This window comes from Dipodomys spectabilis, unplaced genomic scaffold (assembly GCF_019054845.1).
Source record: "Dipodomys spectabilis isolate Male_0828 unplaced genomic scaffold, ASM1905484v1 ptg000069l, whole genome shotgun sequence".
NCBI lineage: Eukaryota > Metazoa > Chordata > Mammalia > Rodentia > Heteromyidae > Dipodomys > Dipodomys spectabilis.
Window position 1 is genome coordinate 26,492,056 of NW_024870746.1, and position 27,235 is coordinate 26,519,290.

General features: G+C 43.3%; 1 protein-coding gene and 1 pseudogene across 4 annotated transcripts in view; both read left to right on the forward strand.

The window, feature by feature from the left end:
- Positions 1–5,471: 5,471 nt before the first annotated feature.
- The window catches only part of Klhl12 (kelch like family member 12), a 41,454-nt gene continuing 19,690 nt past the window's right edge, over positions 5,472–27,235 (forward strand). Inside the window, exons 1-5 of one of the 4 annotated variants that reach the window (XM_042681632.1) lie at positions 5,472–5,662; positions 7,217–7,313; positions 7,856–8,093; positions 16,813–16,966; positions 21,108–21,325. In XM_042681632.1, the coding sequence (XP_042537566.1) occupies positions 7,899–8,093; positions 16,813–16,966; positions 21,108–21,325 (567 nt within the window). In that variant the 5' untranslated portion in view covers positions 5,472–5,662; positions 7,217–7,313; positions 7,856–7,898. The other 3 variants (XM_042681633.1, XM_042681634.1, XM_042681635.1) reach the window with 3 other exon arrangements.
- Positions 23,477–24,293, forward strand: LOC122109337 (annotated as a pseudogene).

The window sequence follows — 27,235 nt, forward strand, 5'->3', positions numbered from 1 at the left end:
GCAAGATAATGAGCACATTTCTTATCAAGCATTGTAGCCTCCTCCTTTTTCTCCTTCCCTTCCCATCCTCCCCCCGCCCCCCAAAACTGACATATTAACTGCCTCCTGTTTATACAAAATTTCTTTATTCTTGTCTATGTGCAATAAGTATTTTCGGTGTGGCCTGTAGTTCACAAATGTCCACAAACTTGTTTTGTTTGGCCTAGCACAGTGGAAACAATTGACTGCAACTCAGATGCAGCTGTATCTTTTTGGAGGGATTGTGCCCTCTGGTTCATCAGAGTGATTCACTCATGGAGTCATCTGTTGATGGCTTAGAGGCATTGAATTTGCACCACTGCTACAGAACTGGCAACGTGGGGATCGTGACTAACCCACTCCATTCTTTTAGCTAGTGTTCTGTTTTGTTTTTGGAGAGAGAGTCCCTATATAATTCAGGTTAGCCTCAGATTCAGGTTACTTCTGGATTGAACTCAAGGCTTCATACTTGCCAGACCAGGGTTTCCACTACTTGAGCTGTACCCAGTCATTTTGAGTTTTTTCAGACAAGATCTCATGCTTCCTCCTAGAGCTATCCTCAGACAGACATCCTCTTATCTGTGACTCCCAAGTAGCTGGAATTACAGGCATGTACCACCATGCCCTCTACTTTATACTTTTAGTTTTAGTTTTTTTTGGGTCCAGTCGTGGGCCCTGAACTCTGGGCCTGGGCGCTGTCCCTCAGCTCTTCAGCTCAAGGCTAGCACTCTACCACTTGAGCCACAGCGCCACTTCTGGCTTTTTTCTTTTTGCTTATGTGGTGCTGAGGAATCGAACCCAGGGCCTCAGGCATGCAAGGCAAGTGTTGTACCACTGAGCCACCTTCCCAGCCCCCATCTACTTTGTACTTTTATATCCTTGGTCCTATGATGTAGATAGTACAATCCTCACTCAAGAAAAAAAAAAGGCACAAATGAAAATCTCATTTTCCCTATTTTATATTTACTGATTGGACATGGATAAAATCAGGGTTTTAGCCTTTATTCTTTTTTTGGGGGGGGGAGGGGGTTCTGGGGCCTGACTTCTGGGCCTGGGCACTGTTCCTCAGCTCTTCAGCTGAAGGCTAGTGCTCTACCACTTGAGGCACAGTGCCACTTCTGGCATTTTCTGCTTATGTGGTGCTGACTAATCGAACCCAGGGCCTCATGCATGCAAGGCAAGCGCTCTACCACTGAGCCACCTTCCCAGCCCTCTTTATTCTTTCTTTAATCACAGAGTTTGTATCATTTGCTTGTTCTATAGTGTCTGGCCTGCAAGTACTAAATAAATTTGAGGACCACACTAGCCTTCATCAGTGCTGTAGATCTCCCTGTCCTCATCTAGGAAGTAAATGAACTTGGATTTCCTTCTAGTTCTAGAAGACGTTTCAGTGCAAACTAAGATGCTTCCAAGACCCCTATAATTATTCCTAAGATGACAGCCAAGACGAGTCAATATCGAGTTCAGATCATTCCAACTTAATATTCTAAACAAAGTCACAGATTTTAAAATAACCTTTGCTGGGCTCCATTGGCTCATGCCTGTAATCCTATTTACACAGGAGCCTGAGATCAGAGAATAACAGGTCAAAGCCAGCCTATCTCCAATAAACTATCTCCAATAAACTACTCAGAAAAATCCAGAAGTGGTACTGTGGCTCAAGTGGTAGAGCACTAGCATTGAGCACAGAGAGGCTCAGGGACAGAACAGAGCCCAGGCACTGAGTTCAAGCCCCAGGACCAACAAATAAACTTTTAATCTCAGTATCTTATTTTTCTTTTATTAGCAAGGGACTATCCCCTTCCTCTACATAATTTTGATTCATTCATTCACTTCCCAAATCCCTTTTAAGGATCTGGTATGTGCTAGACACTGTAGAATAAGTTGACAATGACAAAAACACTGATTGTCATTAAAGGCCAAGAATAAATGCTTGTACCTCTCTCCTGTCAGACTAAATTAAATAACTATATAGTTATCTATATATAGTTACATATAGTTATATATATGCATATAAATATATATAGAAACAATATAGGCCATTTTCAACCACAAAAAAATAGAACTTTGAAAACAGTAAACTCAGGTTATTACAAATAGGTAGGATCCAAAGAAACTGACAGCCCTGGGTTGGTTTAGTCTTCAAGGAAGCATTTGCCCAGATGGTAATAAATGTACAAGAATTATGTAAACAAGAGGAAATGCTTACATATAAAGGAAAATAGGAAGCCAGAGAAGGATGGGAGAGCCATTAGACCTCAATGGGAAGGAAAGAATAGGGATGTGTCCCAACTTCCTTGCAATGAAGGGAAGTCTATAGAGAATTTGTAATTCACTTCTAATTCCTGATAAGTCCCTTTGTCCACAAAGAAGTCTCTTTCTCCTGCTTAACTCAGCTGACCCTAGCCAAGGTAGGAACCAGGCAGAAAAGGGATTTCTAAACAGCAGCCGGAACCCTGCTTGGATTACTACTCAGCTAATACTCAAGAGGTGTATTTTCATGTCTGCTACACTGGTGGCACAAAATGCCAAGTATTTGGCCTAGCTGGTTACAGATTTGACCCACACTTGTTCTAGATTTCCCAAGCACATTTCCTTGCTGAAACCCTTCAGTAGATGAACATCTAGAATCACACCCCAGGTGTCTAAAACCTAAAGTCAGATAATGTGTGGAAATAGATCAATTGGCTTGCTTTATTCAGACCTAATTCTCCAGGACACACTGAAGAAACTCAGGAAAAAAAATCTGGATGTGAGAATTGGGCTAGACGGGTAAATGGTTAGAAATTTTCTTCTGTGGAAAGGACAGTGTTGCTATTATTTAAAAACCCAAGTCAGGTGCTGCTGGCCTATAATTCTAGCTACCCAGGAGTAGGTTTAAAGCCAGCCTAGGCAGAAAAGTTCATGACTCTTGAATTTATCAGCAAAAAGCCAGAAGTAGAACTGTGGCTCAAGTGACAGTGTGCCAGAAAGTTAAGCAAGAGCACCAAGATTATGAGTTCAAGCTTCTGCATTGGCATACAAAGATTAAAATTAAAGCCCAATCAGTATAAAGTGGTCATGGTAACATACCTATAATCCCATGTAATGTAATCCCATAGAAGTGGAGGAAGACTGAGTTTGAGGGCAGTCTGGCCTACATTGAAAGATTCCTGTTTTAAAAACAAAATAAAAGAAAAACAAGAAATAAAACCAAGTACCCACAAAAGACCCACTATATGTTAGAATTGTGCCCTTGAAGAAAACAGGATGAGCCTGAGCTCACTCCCTGGAGTTGAGGAGAGGGGGACTGATAACTTCAGCATATTCTAAACACTCTTATGTTTCCTTCTCATATTTGGAAAGATTCTTTTTTTTTTTTTTTGTCGGCCGTGGGGCTTGAACTCTGGGCCTGGGCACTGTCCCTCAGCTCTTCAGCTCAAGGCGAACGCTCTACCACTTGAGCTACAGCGCCACTTCCGGTTTTCTGGTGGTTTATTGGAGATAGGAGTCTCACAGTCTCTCCTGCCCTGGCTGGCTTTGAACTGCGATCCTCAGATCTCAGCCTCCTGAATAGCTAGGATTATAGGCGTGAGCCACCAGCGCCCGGCTTTTGGAAAGATTCTTAATTCAACAACCAGAAATTAGGCAGTTTGTTCAAGAGCTAGGTTGGATCTAGAGAGCAAGGAATTTTTAAAAACTTCAATTGTGCATATATTTAATTCACATGATATCAAATTTCAAAGGCATGAAAAAATAGAGGGAAAAATTTCCTTCTTACCCAGTCTTGCAGCCAACTTAGTTTCTCTCCCCAAAGAAACAAATGTAGGGACTGGGAAGGTAGCTCAGTGGTAGAGTGCTTGCCTTGCATGCATGAGGCCCTGGGTCCAATTCCTCAGCACCACATTAAACAGAAAAAGCCAGAAGTGGCACTGTGGCTTAAGTGATAGAGTGCTAACCTTGAACTGAAGAACTGAGGGACAAAAGAAAGAAAGGGAGGAACGAGAGGAAGAAAAGAATCAAAAGCTGTGCATGAAGTGGACAGACCCCCTGGACAAAGTCACGAATGCTGAACAGTATCTTGAAAAGCTGGAGTTTATTGAATTGACCAGTGGGGCTAACTCAACTAGGGAGTGAGCAGCCTCAAACTCAAATAGCTCAGGGTTTATAAAGGCAAAAAATGCATTCTTTTAGAGCATATGCAAGCAAGCTGGTGTACAGAAGCATAACTCAGCAGTTATTTTGCAAGCACGTAAATCACATTCCTGAAACAATTAAAACCATAAATACCCCTGTAACAATTTCTTGACCTAAAGCTAGGGCAATTCCTGGTTTGGGGGCTAGGTGTTTTGCTTTTTCAAAACTAGTAATTTACAGTAGAGGCGGCTGCCAGGGGCAAATGGGCCAGTTACAGTAGAAGGGGCAGCCAGGGGGTAAATAAGCCTTGTCCTTTCCTCAGTATTAGTTGTTCCAGTTCAATCCTGCCTTGCAAGTTTGGCTATATTCTTAAAAATCAATTATTTTGTTCTGGTTCTAATTTCACATTTTATATTCTTTGGGGGGGGGAAGGGTCATCACACGCAGAAGCTGGGCACTGGTGGCTTTTGCCTGTAATCCTAGCTACTCTGAAGACTGAGATCTGGGGATCACAGTTTGAAGACAACTCCCAGTTGGAAAGTCTAATCTCCAACACTGGTTAGTGATAGAGCGCTAGTCTTGAGAACAAAACTCAGCGCCCAGGCCCTAAGTTCAAGCCCGAGGACCGGCACACATACATGGGGGGGGGGGGGGAAGTCCACAGAGTGAAAGTGTATAATAATTACAGTCAGTTTGGACAGTCCTGAAGCTGAGCCAAGGAACATCTTTCCCTTCTCAGCCATCAAGTGTCAAAAATCCCTCAACATCCTTAGCACCAATGATATGGTGGAAAAGTCGAGGAGGACGGTGGAGGTAAGGACTGCTGGGACTTCTCTAAGAAGATCCTTTGCAATCTCCCCCATCAGGGCCAACTTCTGTAGCTCCTAGTTCTTTCCACTTAAGTGTCTTGGAGTGAAGGAAGTTAAAATCACCTGCGGAGATTGATGATAGGCCCATTATGATGCACAGAACGTGAGGCCTCGGAAGGTTCTTGCCACAACTGAGGGTAGCCTTTGAGAACCCCAGGGTAAGTCTGAGGCCTCCATGGGTTTTCTCAATGTGACAGGCATCTCGCAGGTGAAGCCCCAGCCAGCTAGCCGCTCCTGAGGTCCGAGCCTCTGCAGCCCGAACCTGGAAAGCCTCTCACTTGGCCCGCCCGTGAGCCAAGCTCGGCCAATCCCAGAGCTGGAGAACTGTACAGGCCCCGCCTCCAGGGTTGTGCCACGCCCACCTATTTCTTTCCGGCGTTCTCCGGCTCCTGGGTTACTCGAGGGTCACGTGACACTCACTCTTCACGTGACACGTAAAACTGGGAAGGGGCTGGTCCTAGAGCTGCATTACGTCATCACGTCGCGCGGCCGTGGAGACCAGAGCCCGGACGACCACCGTGAAGGCTCCGGAGCCTCGGGGTCGGGGCTGCCGCGGCGCTCCGGCTCCTCCTGAGCCGCCGGCTGGCCGCGCGCCCCGCCCCATCCCATTCCCACCGGCAGGGGACGGGCCTGTGCGGCCGGAGCGGCCGGGACTGGAGGTGAGTTGCGCGGAGGAGACGGCCGACCGTCCTTCCTACCACTCAGCTCTGAGGTGTGGCCTTTCCCATCCCCGCTCTGCCTCTCTGGAGAGGATGCTGGGGTCGCCGGGCCTCGAGCGCCCTCCCCTCCCCAGCCTCCCTCTGAACTGCACCCTGCGCCACCTCCACCTGGCCATGCCAGGCGTAAGCCTGGTGGTGTCTGGGGAGGAGACCTCGTACCTTGCCCCCTCTCCTGCTCCGAATCTCCCGGGGTGGAACCCCTCCATTCAGATGGAGACGGGAGTTGTAGACAGATCTTTTCTGAAAGCTGAGGACGACGGACTCGCTGAGACCATGCCTGCTGAGGCAGAGATCCCTAAGAAGAGGAGCTACTGTATACGAAGGGCTGTCGGCTTTGAGAAATCCTGAAGCCCAGGCACACAGGCTGGCTGGACATCTATTCGGATTTTGTTCTTTCTGCTTCTTCCCCCGCTCCCCCCGCTTTTTTTTTTTTTTTTTTTTTTTTGCCGGTCCTGGGGCTTGAACTCAGGGCCTGGGTGCTGCTTCTGAGCTGTCTTGCCCAAGGCTATCGCTCTAATAGAGCGATACAGAGTCACAGCTCCATTTTTGGCTTTTGTTTTTGTAGTTAATTGGAGATCAGAGTCTCACAGACTTTTCTACCCAGGCTGGATTCGAACCAAGATCCTCAGATTTCAGCTTCTGGAGTAGCTAGGGTTACAGGTGCGAGCCGCTGATAATCCCCCCCCTCCTCCTCCCCCTCTTCCTCCTCCTTCTTCCTCCTCCTCCTCCTTCTTTCCTCTTCTTCTTTCTCCTCCTCCCCCTCCTCCTCCTCCTTCCCCTCCCCCTTCTTCTTTCTTCTTGTTACTTGAAACAGCCAGGCCACTCTGTTTTCCTTTTAGCAAAGGCCAAAGAGCAGCATAATTCAGAGTATCCATGTTCAGACATTTCTTGTCATTTCCAGAGTTGAAAGTAAGGAAGGTGGACTTAAGTTGACCTAAGAAAATATTTGGTATCAACACAGTGTATTTGAAGAGTTGCCTTCTTTTCTGTAAGATAGGTCTACAGAGTTGTTGGAGGGAGTGTCTAAAATGTAGAATGTGATAAGTATAAACAGAAGTAGATGAGAATTTAGGATCTTGTTTTTTTTCCTATTCAAATATTGTGATTGTACCGGCCATTGGTGGCTCATATCTGTAATCCTAGCTACTCAGGAAGCTGATTGAGAGTTTGGAGGTAGCCAGGGCAAGGAATTCTATGAAACATTTTCTTCAATGAACCACCAAAAAGCTGGAGGTGAAGCTGTGACTACAGCACTAGCCTTGGGCCAAAAAGCTAAGAGATAGCACCCAGGCCCTGAGTTTAAACCTCAGTACTGGCACTCAAAAACAAAAACACAAAAACCCTGTAATTGTGAGTTGTGGACTTTTGAAGTCCACGGCTTCATTTCTACTATCCTTGTTTCCTTTTTTGGGGGTGGGGGAAGGGGCTCATTTCAGGAAGTTTGGATTTCAAGGAAAAGACTGTCTTCATAACCACCTTCATTTCTTTCTCCAGAATTCCAGAGGCAAAAAGAAAAAAAAAAAGATTAAAAAAAAAACAACTGTGACTAAAGTCTGTGGACACTTCAGAAACTACTTACATTGATTTTCAAGTATGTAATTTATTAGTGAAATCATTTAATTGGCTTGTACAAGTGAACTTGCAATCACAGTTATGCCTTGGTATCCAAAGGAAATTGGTTTTAGGAACCTTGTGGATACCAAAATTTGAAGATACTGAAGTCCTTAATATATAATTGCACATATAGTATTTGCACAAAACCTATACACATTCTCTGGGATGTTTTATATTATTTATATTCCTGATATATCTCAATTGTTAAATAAATGGTTCTTATACTATAATGTTAAGGGAATATTAACAAGAAAAACTCATATGTGTTCAAAACTTATGAAACCTTATTTTTTGAGTATCTTGGATCTTTAGCAGTACTGTAGTAATTCAGAGAATGAAGAGATGACTTTTATTTGGACTTGGTAGGCTATATCGTGATGATGCCAGAGCTAGGAGTGTTCTCTACTTGTGGATGTATGGGTCTGAGGAAGCCTTTTCTTAGTTCTTTAATTTGTAAAACTAGCTCATATTCATTTTCCCTATTTATTTAAATATGTTCTTTATTTTTTTCTCTCTTGGTTGCTTTATCCAAGGATCCTTTGTTCTTTCTCAGTATTACTTGATGGGAGGCATTATGGCCCCCAAAGACATAATGACAAATACTCATGCTAAATCCATCCTCAACTCAATGAACTCCCTCAGGAAGAGCAATACCCTCTGTGATGTGACCTTGAGAGTAGAGCAGAAAGACTTTCCTGCCCACCGGATTGTGCTGGCTGCCTGCAGTGATTACTTCTGTGCCATGTTCACTAGTGAGGTAAGTAATATATTGTCTCCACATAAATGAAAACCAAGTATATATAAAGTTGTCTTTTTTTTCTTCTCTTTTTCTATACTAGTTCTCGGCTTGAACCTAGATGCTGTCCCTTAGCTTTTTGCTCAAGGCTGGCACCACTTGAGCCACAGTTCCACTTCTGTCTTTTTGGTGGCTAATTGGAGATAGGAGTCTCATAGACTTTCCTGTTTGAGCTGGCTTTGAATCATAATCCTGAGATCCCAACCTCCTGAGTAGCTAGGATTACAGATAAAAGCTATTGCCCTCCAATGTAATTATCTCATTTTTGTAAAGAAAATAACAGATGTTTGAGATAGCTAATGTTTTAGTGGTACCAGAGTTTGAAATCAGGGCCCTAATCTTGCTAGACAAGTTTTCTACCACTTGAGCCATATCTCTCTTTCTCTTTCTCTCTATTTTTTCACTGTTATTGATGTAGGATCTCAAGTTTTTGTTTAGAGCTGCTCTTAGACCTTGATTCTCCTATGTATGAGTCCCATGGTCTGTGATCACAGATGTAAGTCACTCTCAGGACTTTCCTCTGGCTTGAACTTTGATCTTCCTAATCTTTGCCTTCTGAATAACTTGGATAACAGAGTGATCCACTGAGTCCAGCTGAGTTAGTGAATTTTTTTAAAAATTTGTCAGTCAACGATCTTTTTCTTTTTTTTTGTTAATTGTGGGGCTTGAACTCTGGGCTTGGGCACTGTCCCTGAACTCTTCAGCTGAAGGCGAGTGCTGTACCACTTGAGCCACAGCACCACTTCCAGTTTTCTGGTGGTTTATTGGAGATAAGAGTCTCACATAGCCGGGCATTGGTGGCTCACGCCTGTAAGTAATCCCCAGCAGAAAAGTTCCTGAGACTCTTATCTCCAATAAACCACCAAAAAAGTGGAAGTGAGCTGAATCGCTGAGGGACAACTCCCAGGCCCAGAGTTCAAGCTGCACAACTGACAAAAAGAAAAAAAAAAATCTCATGAACTTTCCTACCTGGGCTGTCTTTGAACCATGATCCTCAGATCTCAGCCTCTTGAATAGCTAGGATTACAGGTGTGAGCCACTGGTGCCCAGCTGAGTTAGTGAATTTTTATTTTCATTTTTGCCTATCGTGGGGCTTGAACTCAGGGCCTGGGTGCTGTCCCTGAGCCTTTTGTGCTCAAGCCTAGCATTATACCACTTGAGCCACAGTGCCATTTCCAGTTTTTTCTGAGTAGTTTATTGGAGATAAGAATCTCATAGACTATCCTATCTGGACTGACTTCAAACTGCAGTCCTTAGATTTCAACTTCCTGAGTAGCTAGGATTATAGGCATGTGTCACTGGCACCCAGCCTGCTATTTGTTTTGATAAATAGTTTAGTTGTTCAGAAGAGTTACCCCTGAGTATACCCTCAGTTTGTTTGTGTATAAATGCATAGAGCCCTGTTTTGTTATCACCCATTAGTATATGTGTGTTAAATAGATTGTTTAAGATATGCATTGATTCTTCCTAGAACAGTTCTAGCTTTTAGTAAGCACACAAAAGTATTGGATTTTATTTATTATTACTATTATTTATTATTTTGGGGGGGGGGTCCATTGTGGGGCTTGGGCTCTATCGCTGCACTCTTCAGCTCAAGGCGAGTGCTCTACTGCTTGAGCCACAGCGCCACTTCTGGTTTTCTAGTGATTTATTGGACATAAGAGTCTCACAGACTTTCCTGCCTGGGCTGGCTTTGAACTGCGATCCTCAGATCTCAGCCTCCTGAGTAGCTAGGATTTCACAGGCATGAGCCACCGGTGCCTGGCTTTATTTTATTTTTACCAGTCCTGGGTCTTGAACTCAGGGCCTAGGCACCTTCCCTGAGCTTCTTTGGCTCAAGGCTAACACTCTACCACCTGAGCCACAACGCCACTTCTGGCTTTTTCCATTTATGTGGTACTGAGGAATTGAACCCAGGGCTTCATGCATGCAAGGGAAGCATTCTACCACTAAGCCACATTCCTAATCCTGTTTATTTATTTAATTTTTATTGTGAAAATACTGTACAGAGGGGTTACAATTACATGGGCAAGATAATGAGTACATTTCTTATCAAGCATTGTAGCCTCCTCGTTTGTTTCCCCTTCCCATCCCTTCCCATCCTCCCCCCCGCCCCCCTATTTATTATTTAAAAAATTTATCCTTTTCTCCTTATATTTAAAAGTTTAAAGTGAATGTTAGGGAGATAGGAAGGAAGGAAAAATAAGAGTGAGCTGGGTGCTGGGTGCTCATGCCTTTAATTCTACCTACTCAGTATGCTGAGATCTAAGGATTGCAGTTTGAAGCCACTTCTGGAAGAGAAGTCTCCATGATACTCATCTCCAATTAACTACTCAAACACTGGAAGTGGCATTGTGGCTCAAGTGGTAGAGTGCTAACTTTGAGCAAAAGAGCTCAGGGACAGTGCCCAGGCCCTGAGTTCAAGTCCCATGACCAATTAAAAAAAAAAATATATATATACATACACACACACACACACACACACATATATATATGGAGAGAAGAGAGAGAGAGGAGAGGAGGGGGGAAGAGAGAGAGAGGGAGGGGGGGGAGCACACACGAGCACCAGGTACCAGTGCCTCACGTCTATAATCCTATAATCCTAGCTACTCAGGAGGCTGAGATGTGAGGAGCATGGGTTGAAGCCAGCCTTGGCCTGAAAGTCTGTAAGACTCTTATCTCCAATTAATTACCAAAGAAAAAATGCCAGAAATGGAATTGTAGACCAAGTGGTAAAAAAAACACTAGTCTTGAGCAAAAAAACTCAGGGACTTCACCAATCCTCGCTACTCAAGAGGCTAAGATCTGAGGAACATGCGTCAAAGCCAGCATGAACAGAAAAACAGTGAAACTCATCTCTCATCAACCACCACAAAGCTGGGATGGAGCTGTGCCTCAAGTGGATGAGTGTCAGCTTTGAGCAAAAATACTAAGGGCCAGCACCCAGGCCAGTACTGGCATGAAATAAATAACCAGTGTAAAAGAGGAGTGGCACTATGAATCAGTTGAGTGACTGCCTAGGAAACATGAAGGCCTTGAATTCAAACACCAGTACCACCAAGACCATGAAGACTTCTGGTCTGGGGCTCTGAACTACACTGTAGCATTAATTTTCGTTTAGATAGTGTCTTCTGTTTTCTCCTGCTAGCTTTGTACTGGGATCCTCCTACTCATGCCTCCCAGGCAGCTGAGATTACAAGTACACATCACTACACCCAACTTATTTGCTCGTGTCATACAAAATGTTTGCCTAGGCTGGCTTTGAGCTGCCATCCTCACGATTTTTCCCCTCCCAAGTAGCTGGGACTATAGACATGAGCCATTATGCCCTGCCATGACTTTTTTTTGGTTGGTCATGTCATGGGGCCTGAACTCTGGGGCCTGGGCACTCTTCAGCTCAAGGCTAGCACTCTATCACTTGAATGCTAAGGAATCGAACCCAGGGCCTCATGCATGCAATGCAAACACTCTACCACTGAGCCACCTTCCCCCTGCCATGACTTTTTATTTTTTTATTTTTTTTTATTTTTTTTGGGTCCGGTCGTGGGGCCTGAACTCTGGGCTTGGGCACTGTCCCTCAGCTCTTCCGCTCAAGGCGAGCGCTCTACCACTTGAGCCACAGCGCCACTTCTGGCTTTTTGCTTATGTAGTGCTGAGGAATCGAACCTAGGGCCTCAGGCATGCAAGCCAAGCACTCTACCACTGAGCCAACTTCCCAGCCCTGCCATGACTTTAAAAAAGTCTTTCTGGTCACCAGTATTTTCTTTAGGTAGTCCTCATCACTTTAGAATAGTGTTGCTAGCGATGAATAGGAGAGGTAGTATGATAATAATGATAAGAACCACTTTACGGGCAAAGGACTGTGCTTTGTGTTGGTCACACATATCTCATTAGACCATTTTATAAACAAAGGAAGGCTGGCCACTGGTGGCTCATGCCTGTAATCCTAACTGCTTATGAGGCTGAGATTTGAGGATCGCAGTTCAGAGCCAGACCAAGCAGGAAAGTCTATGAGACTCTTTCACCAATTAACCACCAGAAAACTAGAAGTGGTGCTGTGGCTCAAAGTGGTAGAGCACTAGCCTTGAGTGAAAAAGCTGAGGCCTTGAGTTCAAGCCCCACTACCACCAAAAAAAAAAGAAAAGAAAAAAAAAGGAAGAAAAGGAGGAGCAAGTTCTCATTAATGACTTGCCCAGAGTCCCAGGACTTGTCAGTGGTATAAGTAGGCTATAATCCTGCATTTTCTGTCCATAAAGCCCAGTTTGTTTGTTTTTTAACTCCCGTGCCTCCTCATTCTCATGGGTTTTACATTCTACAGTGTAATTTAGAAGCCAGTATAAATTTATAACACTGTGAGCAATGCTGTCACATGACTGGTAGAAATGTCTTAGAAATCTGCCAGGTCAAGCTAACTAATCCAAGCTAATTTAAAAACCATCTGTATAAAATAACATACAGATCTCTAATCTTCCTGAGAGTACAGGCAGCAGTTTGCTTAACTAAGGAAAATGTCAACCAGCAGCTGCCAACCATGAAATGGGCCCGAACTGCTGATTGCTAATTACTTATTGTGCATCCTGGCTTTTGTCATGTTAGCATGAACAAGAAAATTTGTCTGTCTGCACTGTTTGTTTTCCCCATTCAGAAATTAGTGTGTTTTGTACGAGTTCTTTTTCTCTTATCAGCAGTTATTTCATTCTTTTTGTTTTTAACTTGCTGTATTGTTCCTGTAGAGGGGATATACAGAGGGGTTACATTTACATGCATCAAGTAATAAGTACATTTCCTTTTTTTTGTTGTTGTTGTTGGTCATGGGGCCTGAACTCTGGGCCGGGGCGCTGTCCCTCAGCTCTTCAGCTCAAGGCTAGCACTCTACCACTTAAAACACAGCGCCACTTCCGGCTTTTTCTGTTTACGTGGTGCTGAGGAATCGAACCCAGGGCCTCGTGCATGCAAGGCAAGCACTCTACCACTGAGCTACGTTCCGAGCCCATACATTTCCTTTTGTATAGTCATCTGTTCCCTCATTCCCGCCCTTCTGTCTCCACCCATCAGTTGTATAGTTCACTTTGATCAGTGTTCAGTGTACTCTGCTGTTGCACTTTTTCACCCTTTTTTTTTTCATTGGACCAGCTGGGTGCCAGTGGCTCATGCCTGTAATCCTAGCTACTCAGGAGGCTGATATCTGAGGATCATAGTTCAACGCAAACCCAGTCAGGATAGTCCATGAGACTCTTATCTCCAATAAACTACTCAGAAAAGGTCAGAAGTGTTGCTGTGGCTCAAGTGGTAGAGCACTAGCCTTGAACACAAACACTTGAGCACAAAGAGGCTCAGGGACAGCACCCAGGTCCTGAGATCAAGCCCAGAATCAGCCAAAAAACAAAAACAAAAAGTGATACTAAAAGAGTCAGACATGGTGGCACTTGGCTGTAAACCCAACTCTGGAGACTGAGGCAGAAGGACTGTGAATTCCAGATTGGTGAAATCAGAGGACTGAGGCCAGAAGATCTGGGATTTGTCTGCCTCTTATTATTTAAGTGAGCCTGATGAAATCACATAACTTCTTTGAACCTTCAGTTTTTTAAATAGCACTAGTATCAGAACACATTACCATACCAGCTTGCTGTGAGAACCAGATGAAATCTTAGAAGCATGTTGACAAATTATAAAGCAAAATGTAAATGTGAAATGTTTTGAGTTCATATGTGAGTGAAATAATTTTCATATTCAAATTATATGACAAGTTAGGCACTGTAACTCTAGCTACTCAGGAGACTGCGATCTGGTGACCATGGTTCAAAATCATCATGGGCTCCAGGAAAGTCCATAAGAAGCATTTCTCTAGTTAACTACCAAAAATCTTGGAAGTGGAACTGTGGTTCAAAGTGGTAGGTACTATCCTTGAGCAAAAAAGCTCAGGGATAGATCCCAAGCCCTGAGTTCAAGCCCCATCACTGACTGAAAAGAAAAAAAATCAAACTATTTGACTAAGAGACCCATAGCTTATTTGTTGAATGAGAAACTTGTGGAGTAATGTACTTACATATGTGCTGTATCATTAGTATTTAATCTATGCTACATTTTAGGGTAGTAATTATTTGTAAAATGTGTATGTGTTAAATGTCAATAAATCTCATCTGTTTTTTCCAAAAGAATATGTTGCTGGATTTTGTTTGCTTTGTTGTGTTTTGTTTTGGCCTGAATTCAGGGCTTGGGTGCTGTCCCTGAGCTTTTTGGCTTGAGGTTAACGTTCTATCAATTGAACCACAAATCTAATTCTAGCTTTTTTTTTTTGGTCCGGTCGTGGGGCCTGAACTCTGGGCCTGGGCACTGTCCCTCAGCTCTTCAGCTCAAGGCTAGTGCTCTACCACTTGAGCCACAGTGCCACTTCCGGCTTTTTTCTTTTTGCTTATGTGGTGCTGAGGAATCGAACCCAGGGCCTTGAGCATGCAAGGCAAGCGCTCTACCACTGAGCCACCTTCCCAGCTCTACTTCTAGCTTTTTGGTGGAGATGAGTCTCACAGACTTTCCTTCTCAGGCTGGCTTTGAACTCTGGTCCTCAGATCTCAACTTGCTGAGCAGCTGAGATTACTGATGTATGCCACTGATGGCTGGCCTGCTACTGTTTTTTGTTTGTTTGCTTGTTTTTATTTATTTATTTATTGTTTGCTTGTTTGTTTTTTTGTCATAGGGCTTGAACTCTGGGCCTGGGTGCTGCCCCTCAGCTCTTCAGCTTAAGGCTAACACTCTACCACTTGAGCCACAGCGCCACTTCCGGCTCTTTCTGTTTATGTGGTGCTGAGGAATCGAACCCAGGGCCTCATGCATGTGAAGCAAGCACTCTACCACTAAGCCACCTTCCCAGCACAGCTACTGTTAATTTTTAATGTCAGGGATTAATTTTCATTTTAGTTTTGTTTTGCTTTTTTTTTGTTTTGTTTTTGTCTGTCGTAGGGCTTGAATTCAGGGCTTAGGTGCTATTTCTGAGCTTTTTTGCTCAAAGCTACTGCTCTACCACTTTGAACCATAGCCCATAGCAGCACTTCTGGTTTTCTGGTGGTTATTTGGAGATAAGAGTCTCACGGAGGAAGTGGTGCTGTGGCTCAAACTGGTAGAACACTACCCTTAATTTAAAAATCTCAAGGCCTGGTCCAGGCCCTGAGTTCAAGCCCTATGATTGACCCAAAAAACAAACAAACAAAGAGTCTCATGGACTTTCCTGCCCAGCCAGGCTGTCTTCGAACCACAATCCTCAGATCGAAGCTAGGATTATAGGCATGAGCTACTGGTACCCGGCCAGAGGATGCTTTTTGAGGTCTGGAAGTATAGCTCAGGGGAAGGTCCTGGGTTGAATCCCCAAGTTAAAATTTTTTTTTTCTTTATTACACTCTGGGCTAATGGAGAAATTGAAGCTGATGAATATACTATAGTTTTGTAATACAAAAAAAAATTTTTAAAGTAATATGGTGGGTTTTTTTTGTTTTTTTTGGGGGGGGGGGAGTCCAGTCGTGGGGCCTGAACTCTGGGCCTGGGCACTATCCCTCAGCTCTTCAGCTCAAGGCTAGCACTCTACCAATTGAGCCACAGCGCCACTTCTGGGTTTTTTCTTTTTGCTTATGTGGTGCTGAGGAATCGAACCCAGGGCCTCATGCATGCAAGGCAAACGCTCTACCACTGAGTCACCTTCCCAGCCCCATAATACAAATTTTTAAACTAAGATTAAAATGTAAAATTTCAATGTTAACCAACTTTCAGGTAAGTTTTACTGGCCTGTAAAAATTTTAGCTCTTAGCAGTGTTGATGAATGTTTCACCTCATTATTCATTGCTTTGAGGAGCTATTCTAGATTAAATATACCACTGATTATTCAGTAATCTCACCATAGAGACCCCAGTATTTTGTAATTTAAGGTATATGTGTTTGTGTTAGAGGATAGAAATCAGAGCCTTGTATATGCTAGGTAAGTATTCTACTACAGATCTGTGTCCCTAGTGACCTAATGTTTTGACAACCTGTCAAGCAGCTCAGGTGTATTCAGACTGTTTTAGAAGAGAGCCCCTTACAGTGGTGTTCATGTTCCTTTCGGTGATACCAAATGTAGTCTGGGAGTGGATTACAAGACCTTGATAGTCTTGGAGGGTGCGGAACTATGACCTGAGTGTTTTGTAAGCAAAGAATGTCGTTGAAAATTTGTATTTTGTCTTAAAAGCTCATGGATACTTCTTGGAACTTTTGTGTGCTGTAATACATTTATTTTTTTAAATAAGGAATTGAGTTTTAAATTATTCACCAGTAAAATTGATATTTTTACCTCTGTTTATTGCTGGGGATATGGACCACTGCCTTCTCCATTTGAAAAGCTAAAGCATAGCTGGATGCTAGTAGATCATGCCTATAATCCTAGCTATTCAGGAAGCTGAGATCTGAAGATTATAGTTCAAAGCCAGCCTGGGCAAAGTCCATGAAATTCTTATCTCCAGTTGAAAAAAGTTGCAAGTAGGGCAGTGGGTCAAGTGGTAGAGCATCAGCCTCGAATGAAAAAGCTTAAGTGATGTCACACAGGCCTTGAATTCAAATCGCAGTATCAAAAAATACACAAAAGGTACATATGTATACTATATTTGCTTTGTACAAATTAAATGAAATAGATGATAATTTTATACCTGTGAACTTTCAGCTTTCAGAGAAAGGGAAGCCTTATGTTGATATCCAAGGCTTAACAGCCTCCACCATGGAAATCCTGTTGGACTTTGTGTACACGGAAACGGTTCATGTGACAGTGGAGAACGTACAGGAGCTGCTCCCTGCAGCCTGTCTGCTTCAGCTGAAAGGTACGCATATGCACATGAGAAGTTGCTGTTACTCTACCACATGTTGCAAACTGGTGTAATGTTAATCATGAGATTTATGGAAACCAGACTACATGTCCTCATGTTTACTGACCATAGTTTTTGAATTTTTGAGCAGTGAAATATCAGATGTCAATAACAATACAGAGGAACTTCTCCAAATGTGAAAGATTGACTGTGTAAAGAGAGCATTCACCCTTCTATTTTTGAAAGAAATCAAGAGTGAAAGATACATGCATTTTCTTTTTTTTTTTGGGTCCGGTTGTGGGACCTGAACTCTGGGCCTGGGCACTGTCCCTCAACTCTTCAGCTCAAGGCTAGTGCTCTACCACTTGAGCCACAGCGCCACTTCTAGCTTTTTTTCTTTTTGCTTATGTGGTGTTAGGGAATCGAACCCAGGGCCTCATGCATGCAAGGCAAGCGCTCTACCACTGAGCCACCTTCCCAGCCGATACGTGCATTTTCTTATATGTATGTATACAGTATCCTGAAAGGAAATCTGAGAAACTAATAGTATTTATTGCCTGTATGGATACTTTTTTTTTTTTTGTTGGTTGTGGGGCTTGAACTCTGGGCCTGGGCGCTGTCCCTCAGCTCTTCAGCTCAAGGCGAGCACTCTACCACTCGAGCTACAGTGCCACTTCCGGTTTTCTGGTGGTTTATTGGAGATAGGAGTCTCACGGTCTCTCCTGCCCAGGCTAGCTTTGAACCGCGATCCTCAGATCTCAGCCTCCTGAGTAGCTAGGATTACAGGCGTGAGCCACCAACACGGCTCTGTATGGATACTTTTTATCTGTTTATCTTATACTGTTAACTGTTTATTTTCCTGATAAACAGAAAGCTAAGGGGACGTTTCATTTTTTCAAAGGTGAAATAGTTCTAGTAAGTCAAGCACTAATAGCTCACACCTATAATCCTAGCTACTCAGGTGGCTGCAATCTGAGGATTGAGGTTTGAAGTCATCCCATGCAGAAAAGTCCATAAGACTTGTGTATCCAACTAATCGGCAAAAAGCTGCAAGTGGAGGTGTAGCTCAAATGGTAGAATGGAACAAGTCAAGTGAAAGCATGGGGCCCTGAGTTTAGCCCTAGTACCAGTACAAAAAAGAAAAAAATTCTAGTAAACATTTTTCTGTATTTAGAGTTATACTGCTTTTATTTATTTATTTAATTACTTAATTTATTTTTTGGTAGGTCGTGTGGGCTGAATTCTGAGCCTGGATGCTGTCCCTCAGCTATTCAGCTCAAGCTAGGGCTTTACCACTTGAGCCACAGTGCCACTTCCAGCTTTTTTCTGCTTATGTGGTGCTGAGAAATTGAACCCAGGGCCTCATGCATGTGAGACAAGCACTCTACCACTGAGCCACCTTCCCAGCCCTTTTTTTTTTTTTTAAACCAGAGTTTGAACTCAGGACTTGCTAGGTAGGCATTCTATAACTTGAGCCATACCACCCATCCTTTTTATTTTAATTGTTCTTCAGGGAAGGCTTCAAGTTTATTACCCTGGCCCTCCTGGACTATGGTTTTCCTACTTTATACTGACTTGACAGGCATGCACCATAACATCCACTTGTCTTGTTGAGATGAGGTCTTGATAACATTTTGCCTAAAATGGCCTCAAAATGTGATCCTTCTGATCTTCTACCTTCCAAGTGGCTGGGATTATGGGAGTGAACTGTGTCCAGCCTGTTTCTTTAAATTTTTAAACATGTAAAATATCTGTTAAGAGCTGGGCACCGATGGCTCATGCCTGTAATCCTACCTACTCAGGAGGCTGAAATCTGAGGATAGCGGTTCAAAGCCAGCCTGGGCAAGAAAGGCCATGAGACTTTTATCTCCAATAAACTACCAGAAAACCAGAAGTGGCACTGTGGCTCAAGTGGTAGAGTGCTCGCCTTGAGCTGAAGAGATTAGGGACTGCCCCCAGGCCCAGAGTTCAACCGACCAACAACAATAACAAAAAAAATCTATTAAGAATTAATTTTTTTTTTGCCAGTGCTGTGAATTGAACTCAGGCCCTGCACACTGTCTCTGAACCTCTTTTGCTCAAGGCTAGCACTCTGTCACTTGAGCCACAGTGCCACTTCTGGCCTTTTCTGTTTATGTGGTACTGAGGCATTGAACCCAGGGCTTCATGCATGCAAGGGAAGCACTCTACCACTAAGCCACCTTCCCAGCCCCTAAGAATTAAAATTTAACCAAATGGAGGCAAGAGGATTGTGAACTCAAGCCTAGTTTGAGATACAGAGGAAGATCTAAGCCCCAAGTCTGGGATACTTAGCCAGACCCTGTTTCAAAAATAACCTAAGTAAAATAATAATAATAATAATAATAAATAACCTAAGTAAAGCTGGATACTGGTAGCTTATGCCTGTAATCCTAGCTACTCAAGAGGCTGAGATCTGAGGATCACAGTTCAAAGCAAACCTATGCAGAAAATTCCCCATGAGACTCTTATATCCAATTAATCACTCAAAAACCAGAAGTAACACTGTGGTGGTAGAGAGGTAGCCTTGCACACAAAGGGACAGCACCCAGGCCCTGAGTTCAAACCCCCCAACCAACAAAATAAAATAACCTAAGTAAAATTAATAGATAAATATTTAAATTAATGTCCAAAAATTAAAATATAAAGTTTCATAAAATTATTTAATCTCTTAGTTTCTAATCTGTCCTTTTCCCCTTCTTTCTCTCTCTCTCTTTTTAGATAGGATGTTACTTTGCAGCTAGATTCAAACCTGTGATCCCCTTATGTCGGCCTCTGTATGCTAAGATTACAGGCATGCACCGTCATGCATACCATGCTGAGCCAAGCTGTCTTTTTTTTTTCAATGCCTAGTTATGTTTTCATTGTTTCTTCTTTTTATATGCACATAATTGAAATCTTTTCCAATTTTATTTTATATTTTATTTGTGCCCATACTGGGGCTTAAACTCAGTACTTGGCACTGTCACTAATCTTTTTGTTCAAGTTGGTGTTATACCACTTGAGCCACAGCTCCACTTACAGCATTTTGCTGGTTAATTGGAGATGAGAGTTTTATGGATTTCCCTGCCCGGGGCTGGCTTTCAACCATGACCCTTAGATCTCAGCTGCCTCAATAGCTAGGCTTATAAGTTTACGCCTCTGGTACTTTGTGCCCATTCCATTTTAAAAGATAGAAATAGTGTGAAACATTTACATTAGGGCTCAGTTATAAAATTTTGTACACTGGGTCATGTGTGCATGTGAGTATTGCTCGGATGGAACACTGTTTTCTGAATGCCAGGATATCAGACAATGTTTACCACTCAGCGGCATCCCCAGTTCCTATCCTGTTAGACAAGTACAGAAATTTTTTTTAATGTCTTGTTTTTCCTTCACTCTAGAGTCTTACTAAGCTTTGATGGGAATACAGAAGATACCTTATGCTGAATTGCTTTTTTCTTTTACAGATTGGCTCCCAAAGTTTTATAATTTTTGTTAACTGTGCAAATGTTCCTGAAAGTAATCTCTACTCTATAAATATTAGGCAGAGAAAACTGAGTGCCAGTAGCTCACACCTGTAATCCTAACTGCAGTTTGAAGCCAGCCTGGGCAGGAAAGTCCATGAGACTTTTTTTTTTTGAGTCCGGTCGTGAGGCCTGAACTCTGGGCCTGGGCGCTGTCCCTCAGCTCTTCAGCTCAAGGCTAGCACTCTACCGCTTGAGCCACAGCGCTACTTCCGGCTTTTTTCTTTTTGTTTATGTGGTGCTGAGGAATCGAACCCAGGGCCTCATGCATGCAAGGCAAGCGCTCTACCACTGAGCCATCTTCCCAGCCCGAGACTTTTATCTCTAATAAACTACTCAGAAGAAGCCAGAAGTGGTGCTGTGGCTCAAGTGGTAGAGCACTAGCCTTGAGCATAAAGAGGCTCAGGAACAGTGCCCCAAGATCAGCAAAAAAAAAAAAAAAAAGGACTAGGCAGAGACAAGCATAAAGTCTGAAAGTAACACAACACATAACAAACATTTGAACCTCTTAAGCATAAACCTATAATCATGTAGAAAACAGCATGTAGTAAGGTGCTGAAATCTAAGACTCTGAGGCCACATCCTAACCTGCCAGGTGTCATAAATACATTCATTGCCTGTGTTTGTTGTAGGTGTGAAGCAAGCATGCTGTGAGTTCCTCGAAAGCCAGTTGGACCCCTCTAATTGCCTGGGGATCAGAGACTTTGCTGAAACTCACAACTGTGTCGACCTGATGCAGGCAGCTGAGGTTTTTAGCCAGAAGCATTTTCCGGAAGTGGTGCAGCATGAAGAGTTCATTCTTTTGAGTCAAGGGGAAGTGGAAAAGCTGATCAAGTGTGATGAAATTCAGGTATGCATTTGGCTGGCTCTTAAAGCTTTCTTTTTTTTGTGCCAGTCCTGGGGCTTGAATTCAGAGACTGGGCACTGTCCCTGAGCTTTTTTAAGCTCAAGGCTAGCACTGTATCACTTTGAGCTACAGCACCATATCCAGCTTTTTGGTAGTTAATTGGTGATAAGAATCTCATGGACTTTACTATCTGGGCTGGCTTTGAACCATAATCCTCAGACCTCAGCCTCCTGAGTAGCTAGGATTACAGGCCTGAGCCACTAACACCTGGGTCTTAATGCTTTCTTCACAGCCGGCAAACTCTATAGGGCAGACATGCTGTTTTTTTTTTTCTCAGGGCTTCACGGTCAAGTGTCCACAGTGGCTCCCTTTATTTGTACAGTATGTTGCTTTCTTCCATTAAATACATGATACCAGTGCTTAGGAATTTCCATTAGAGAGTATAGAATGATCAGAAATTGGAAGGAAGTTCAATTTTCACCAAATGTTGTTTACTTATTCTCCCATTTTACAGACATGTAAAAATTTTGTACCATGGAGCAACAATTCTGTCAGGTGTTATAGATGCAAAACTGGATGAGGTACAGTTTGTTCATAGCATAGTAATAAAGATAGACAATAGGGCTGGGAAGGTGGCTCAGTGGTAGAGCACTTGCCTTGCATGCCTGAGGCCCTGGGTTCGATTCCTCAGCACCACATAAGCAAAAAGCCGGAAGTGGCGCTGTGGCTCAAGTGGTAGAGCGCTAGCCTTGAGCTGAAGAGCTGAGGGACAGCGCCCAGGCCCAGAGTTCAGGCCCCATGACCGGACCCCCCCCCCCCAAAAAAAACAAAAAAGATAGACAATAATAATAATAGAGTAAAATGAGCTATCTAAGGTAAGATTATATAGAAGGAAGGAGAGTAAACTTTTGTCCAAAGGAGCAGCAAAAGTTTGGTGATATGGCCCTTTGTGAACAGGTGAAAGCTTATAACTGTCATGTGGAGCAGGAGAGGTGAGGAAGGCCATGTGAGCTGGGTAGCAAAGGGGTAGTGCCTCACCTAGCAGAGGAAAGAAGGCTAGAAAAATCTTTCCTGGAAGTGATGCCAGAGCTCAAAGTGGTAGAGCAATAGCCTTGAGGAAAAGAGCTCAGGAACAGTGCCCAGGCTCTTGAGTTCAAGCCTCACACCTGACCGGGGGGGGGGGGGGGGGGGGGGGGGGGGGGGGGGGGGGGACATCTCAGTCCTAATCCTACATCAGAGTACTGGAGTTGGAGCAGCAATTTTGTTGCATATTTTATAGTTAGACTAAGACTGGGAGTGAGAAATACAATATAGGATTAATAAATGTCTTTGGAGCCTGTAGCTTTAATCTCCAGTGACCTAATTCTTTAGCTAGTAGGTTTTTGGAAAAAGTGGCTAGCAAAGCCTGTGGTAAAAGAACAATGTATCTGTTGGGCTTTATTTCCCACAGAAGAAATGTGATTTTTCAGACATGCTTGAGAGTTTTCGTTGTCGTTGTTTTGTTTTTTTCCCCTTTGTTTTTTTCCTTCCTCTTGTAATAAGAAAATTAATTTAAATTAGTTGATTTCCAGAAGTTAGTGGCACATTTCCAGGTGTACCTCATTTATTTACTTATCTTTTTTGTGGTGCTAATGATCAAACTTGGGGCTTTACACTTGTTAACAAGCACTATATTACTGCAGTTACTCTCAGCCTGGTGTGCCTCAGTTTAGACACAAGATTTAAAGGAGGGAATAAAAATTTGATTGATGGTCTCAGTGTTATAGAAGGAATTTGTTAATTCCTCTTTTTTTTTTTTTTGGTTGGTCATGGGGCTTGAACTCTGGGCCTGGGCTCTGTCCCTTAGCTCTTCAGCTCAAGACTAGCACTCTACCATTTGAGCTACAGCATCAATTCCAGTTCTCTGGTGGTTTATTGGAGATAAGAGTCTCATGGACTTTCCTGCCTGGGCTGGCTTTGAACTGCGATTATCAGATCTCAGCCTCCTGAGTAGCTAGTATTACAGGTGTGAGCCACCAGTGCCCGGCTCCTCTTTTTCTTTACCCTTTATTTGGTGGGAACAGTACTATGGGTCTCATACTTGTTAGGTAGCACTCTACCACTTCAGCCATGCCCCAAGTCCAAAATTTGCTATTTAAAGAAATTCTAAAGCAGTCGTTCCAGGTATGGCAGCTCCACTGGGAGGGATGTTCTCAGGACAGCCACCCAGGCCCCTGCCACCCCCACCTGGCCTCCCGGGCCAAGCCTCGCTTCTTCAAGCAGCTCCGGGAGCTCCGAGAAGTTCTAACACTACGTTGATGGACGAGTTGCAGTCATCATTGAGGCTTGCTTTGCCTCTCTTGTGAGTCAGGACTATGTCAATGGAACTGATCAGGAAGAAATTCGACCTGGTGTTGATCAGTGTATCCAAAAGTTTCTGGACATTGCAAGACAAACAGAATGCTTTTTCTTACAAAAAAGATTGCAGTTGTCTGTCCAGAAACCAGAGCAAGTTATCAAAGAGGATGTCTCAGAACTAAGGAATGAATTGCAGCGGAAGGATACACTGGTCCAGAAGCACCTGACAAAGGTGCAGCATTGGCAGCAGGTGCTGGAGGACATCAACCTGCAGCACAAAAAGCCAGCGGACATCCCTCAGGGCTCCCTGGCCTACCTGGAGCAGGCCTCCACCAATATCCCTGCTCATCTAAAGCAGACTTAATGGCCCTGTATGGACAATGTCACCAAACATCCCTCTTGTGGGCCCGGATTTTGGAAGATTGTTTTACTGGAGAATAAGATGATGTCAGTTTTATGTTCCCATAGAATTTCTTCCATAATTTCATGAGCTATTAGTCTGTGTTTCTGCCTTTCTGTCTGTCTGTCTCTCTGGTGAGAGAGTGTGTAGCCCACTGGTCTCAAATTCTCAATCCCTTTGTCTCAGACAGTACTCAGTTTGAGTTCTTTATAAAATGCTTATTGTTTTGATAAACAAAGGGAAAAAAGAAATTCTAAAGCCAGGCACTGGTGGCTGTATCAAGAGGCTGAGACCTGAGGATTGCAGTTCAAAGCCAGCCCCGGCAGAGCAGTCTGTGAGACTTTGCCCCAGTTAACTACCAGAAAAACTAGAAATGGTACCGTGGTTCCAAGTGGTAGAGCACTTGTCTTCAGCAAAAGAGCTCAGGGATAGCACCCTGGCCCAAAGTTCAGGCCCCAGGACCAGCCAAAAAAGAAGGAGGAGGAGGAGGAAGGAAGAGGAAGGAGGAGGAAGGAGGAGGAGGAGGAGGAAGAAAAGAAGGAGAAGAAGAAGGAGGAGGAAAGAAAGAAAGAAAGAAAGAAAGAAATTCTAAGGTTTAGATGTGGTGGCTCATATCTGAAATCCAGCTACAGGGAAGTATAGGTGGTAGGTTCAAGTTTAGGCTGACCCCAGCAAAAAATGTAAGACTCTAATCTGAAAAACAGCTCAACAAAAAGGGCTATAAGTATTGCTCAGTGGTAAAAAGTTTGTCCCAGCATACATAAGGCTCCTGATTCAAACCCTAGTACTGGGGGGAAAAACGATGTATATGATAAAAAACTAGATGATGTAAAAACTTTTTACAAACTAAGGGAATACGCTCTGATTTATTTTGTTAGAAGTAAAAATTTTTATATAAAATAATGAAAGGTCTTAAATGTTTTTCTTAATAAGTTTGAGACAATTTCAAACCCTTCTTTAGTAGCTGAGTGAGAGTGCATTTTTATGTGCTGTTGCTGTCAGCCCAGAGGAGAGGCTCTTCACAGCTGTTGCTGAGTGAAGAATTCGCTAAAATTTTAGTTCTCACCCTTACTGGTGTACCACACTGGATCCTGTGCTGACATGCCAGGCATACCAAAGGAAATGTTCTGCAGACCTACAGAAACCAGTCATTTATAGCATATCTTGGTTTTTCTTGACTGTAGAAGAAGATAAAGTGAATGTAATGCGCCCTCAAACTTGGAGTTCACTTCAAATGGCAATGACGTAAGGAGTACTTACTCAGCAATTATTATTGGCTCATTTGCCCAGTATTTATTGTGCATGTTCCTATACTCTGAATAGTTCCAGTACTGGGAATCCAACTGTGAACAAGACAGAAGAAAAATTCCTGTGTTTGAGAGTGTACTTGCTTTCATTTATTTATTCATTTAAATATCTTTGTTTTCATTTCTGGGGATCAAATTCAGGGCCTTGCACATGCTAGCCAAGCACAGTATCCAGTACAACACCAAGCATGGTGCCATTGAGCTACACCCCAGCCCTGGAGCTCCCATTCTCATGGCACCACTCATTTTTGGTGTTTTTACCTTTTTTTTGTTGTTGTTGTTTTTTGCTAGTCCTGGGGCTTGAACTTAGGGCCTGAGCACTTTCCCTGAGCTTCTTTGCTCAAGGCTAGTGCTCTACCACTTTGGGTGACAGCTTTACTTTTTGCTTTTTGAGGTTGATTGGAGATAGGGTTTTTTGATAGTTGTTTTGGTGTTTTGTTTTTTCCCGTCAGTCCTGGGGCTTAAACTCAGGGCTTGGGCATTGTCCCTGAGCCTCTTTGTATGCAAGGCTAGTGCTCTGCCACTTGAGCCACAGAGCCACTTGTGGCTTTTTTGGAGTAGTTTATGGGAGATTAGAGTCTCATGGAATTTTCTGTCTGGGATGGCATTGAACCCTCAGATCTCAGCCTCCTGAATAGTTAGGATTACAGGTGTGAGCTACCAGCCAGCACCTGGCATTTATTTATTTATTTATTTATTTATTTATTTATTTATTTGTCATAGGGCTTGAACTCTAGGCCTGGGCGCTGTCCCTCAGGTCTTCAGCTCAAGGCTAGCACTCTATCACTTGAGCCACAACACCACTTCAGTTTTCTGGTGGTTTATTGGAGATAAGAGTCTCATGGACTTTCCTGCCTGGGATGGCTTTAAACTGTGATCCTCAGATCTCAGCCTCTTTAGTAGCTAGGATTACAGGCATGAGCCTCGGGCACCCAGCTTATTTCTTTTTTTTTTTTTTTTTTTGGGGGGGGGGGTCCAGTTGTGGGGCCTGAACTCTGGGCCTGGGCACTATCCCTCAGCTCTTCAGCTCAAGGCTAGCGCTCTACCACTTGAGCTACAGTGCCACTTCTGGCTTTTTGCTTTTTGCTTATGTGGTGCTGAGGAATCGAACCCAGGGCCTCATGCATGCAAGTCAAGCGCTCTACCACTGAGCCACCTTCCCAGCCCCTATTTAATTCTTATATCTCCATTTCTCTGGAGGAGGAGACACTGAGACTCAAAGGTTAACCATGACACCATAGCTAGTAAATGAATGGACAGCCAGGATTCAAATTCTGGCAGTCTGCTTCAGAGCGTGTTGGCTGAACCATTTTAAGCTGTGAACTCATCATGTGGTCATTTCTTGCTTGACTATATTTCTTTTTGTCTATTCTAGGCCTTGAACTCAGGACCTTTCCCTTGCTAGATAGGAGCTCTGTCACTTGAGCAACGCCTAATTGTTCAAATCAGAAAGCAGGCACAGGAATCGTTTAGTTAGGGGCTATTACAGGCTTAGAAATAAAGTAAGATGGAAAAGAGCAGGTAAGTAGTCAAGAGCTGAGATGAAAATTTTTCTCAAATTTGTATCATATTTGGACTTTGCTTTTTCTAGAAAGACAAAATATTTTTTTTTTGTTAGTCCATATGCTATCCTATCCGTAAAGAGGAAGCAGATGTCTGGCTTCCAGTTGCTAATGAACACTTCCTCTTATTAAGTAAAACAAAAGCAGTTAAAACAGTGGAGAGTAATATGTCATATTAGTTAAATCAACACAATTTTTTACAGTCAGACTTGGCAGGAGCCACCAGTGCCTGGCTGTTCTGAGCGTTGAATGAGAATGCCACTGCCTGGTACAGAAGAGAAATCTTTGAAAATTATTGTGGTAACAT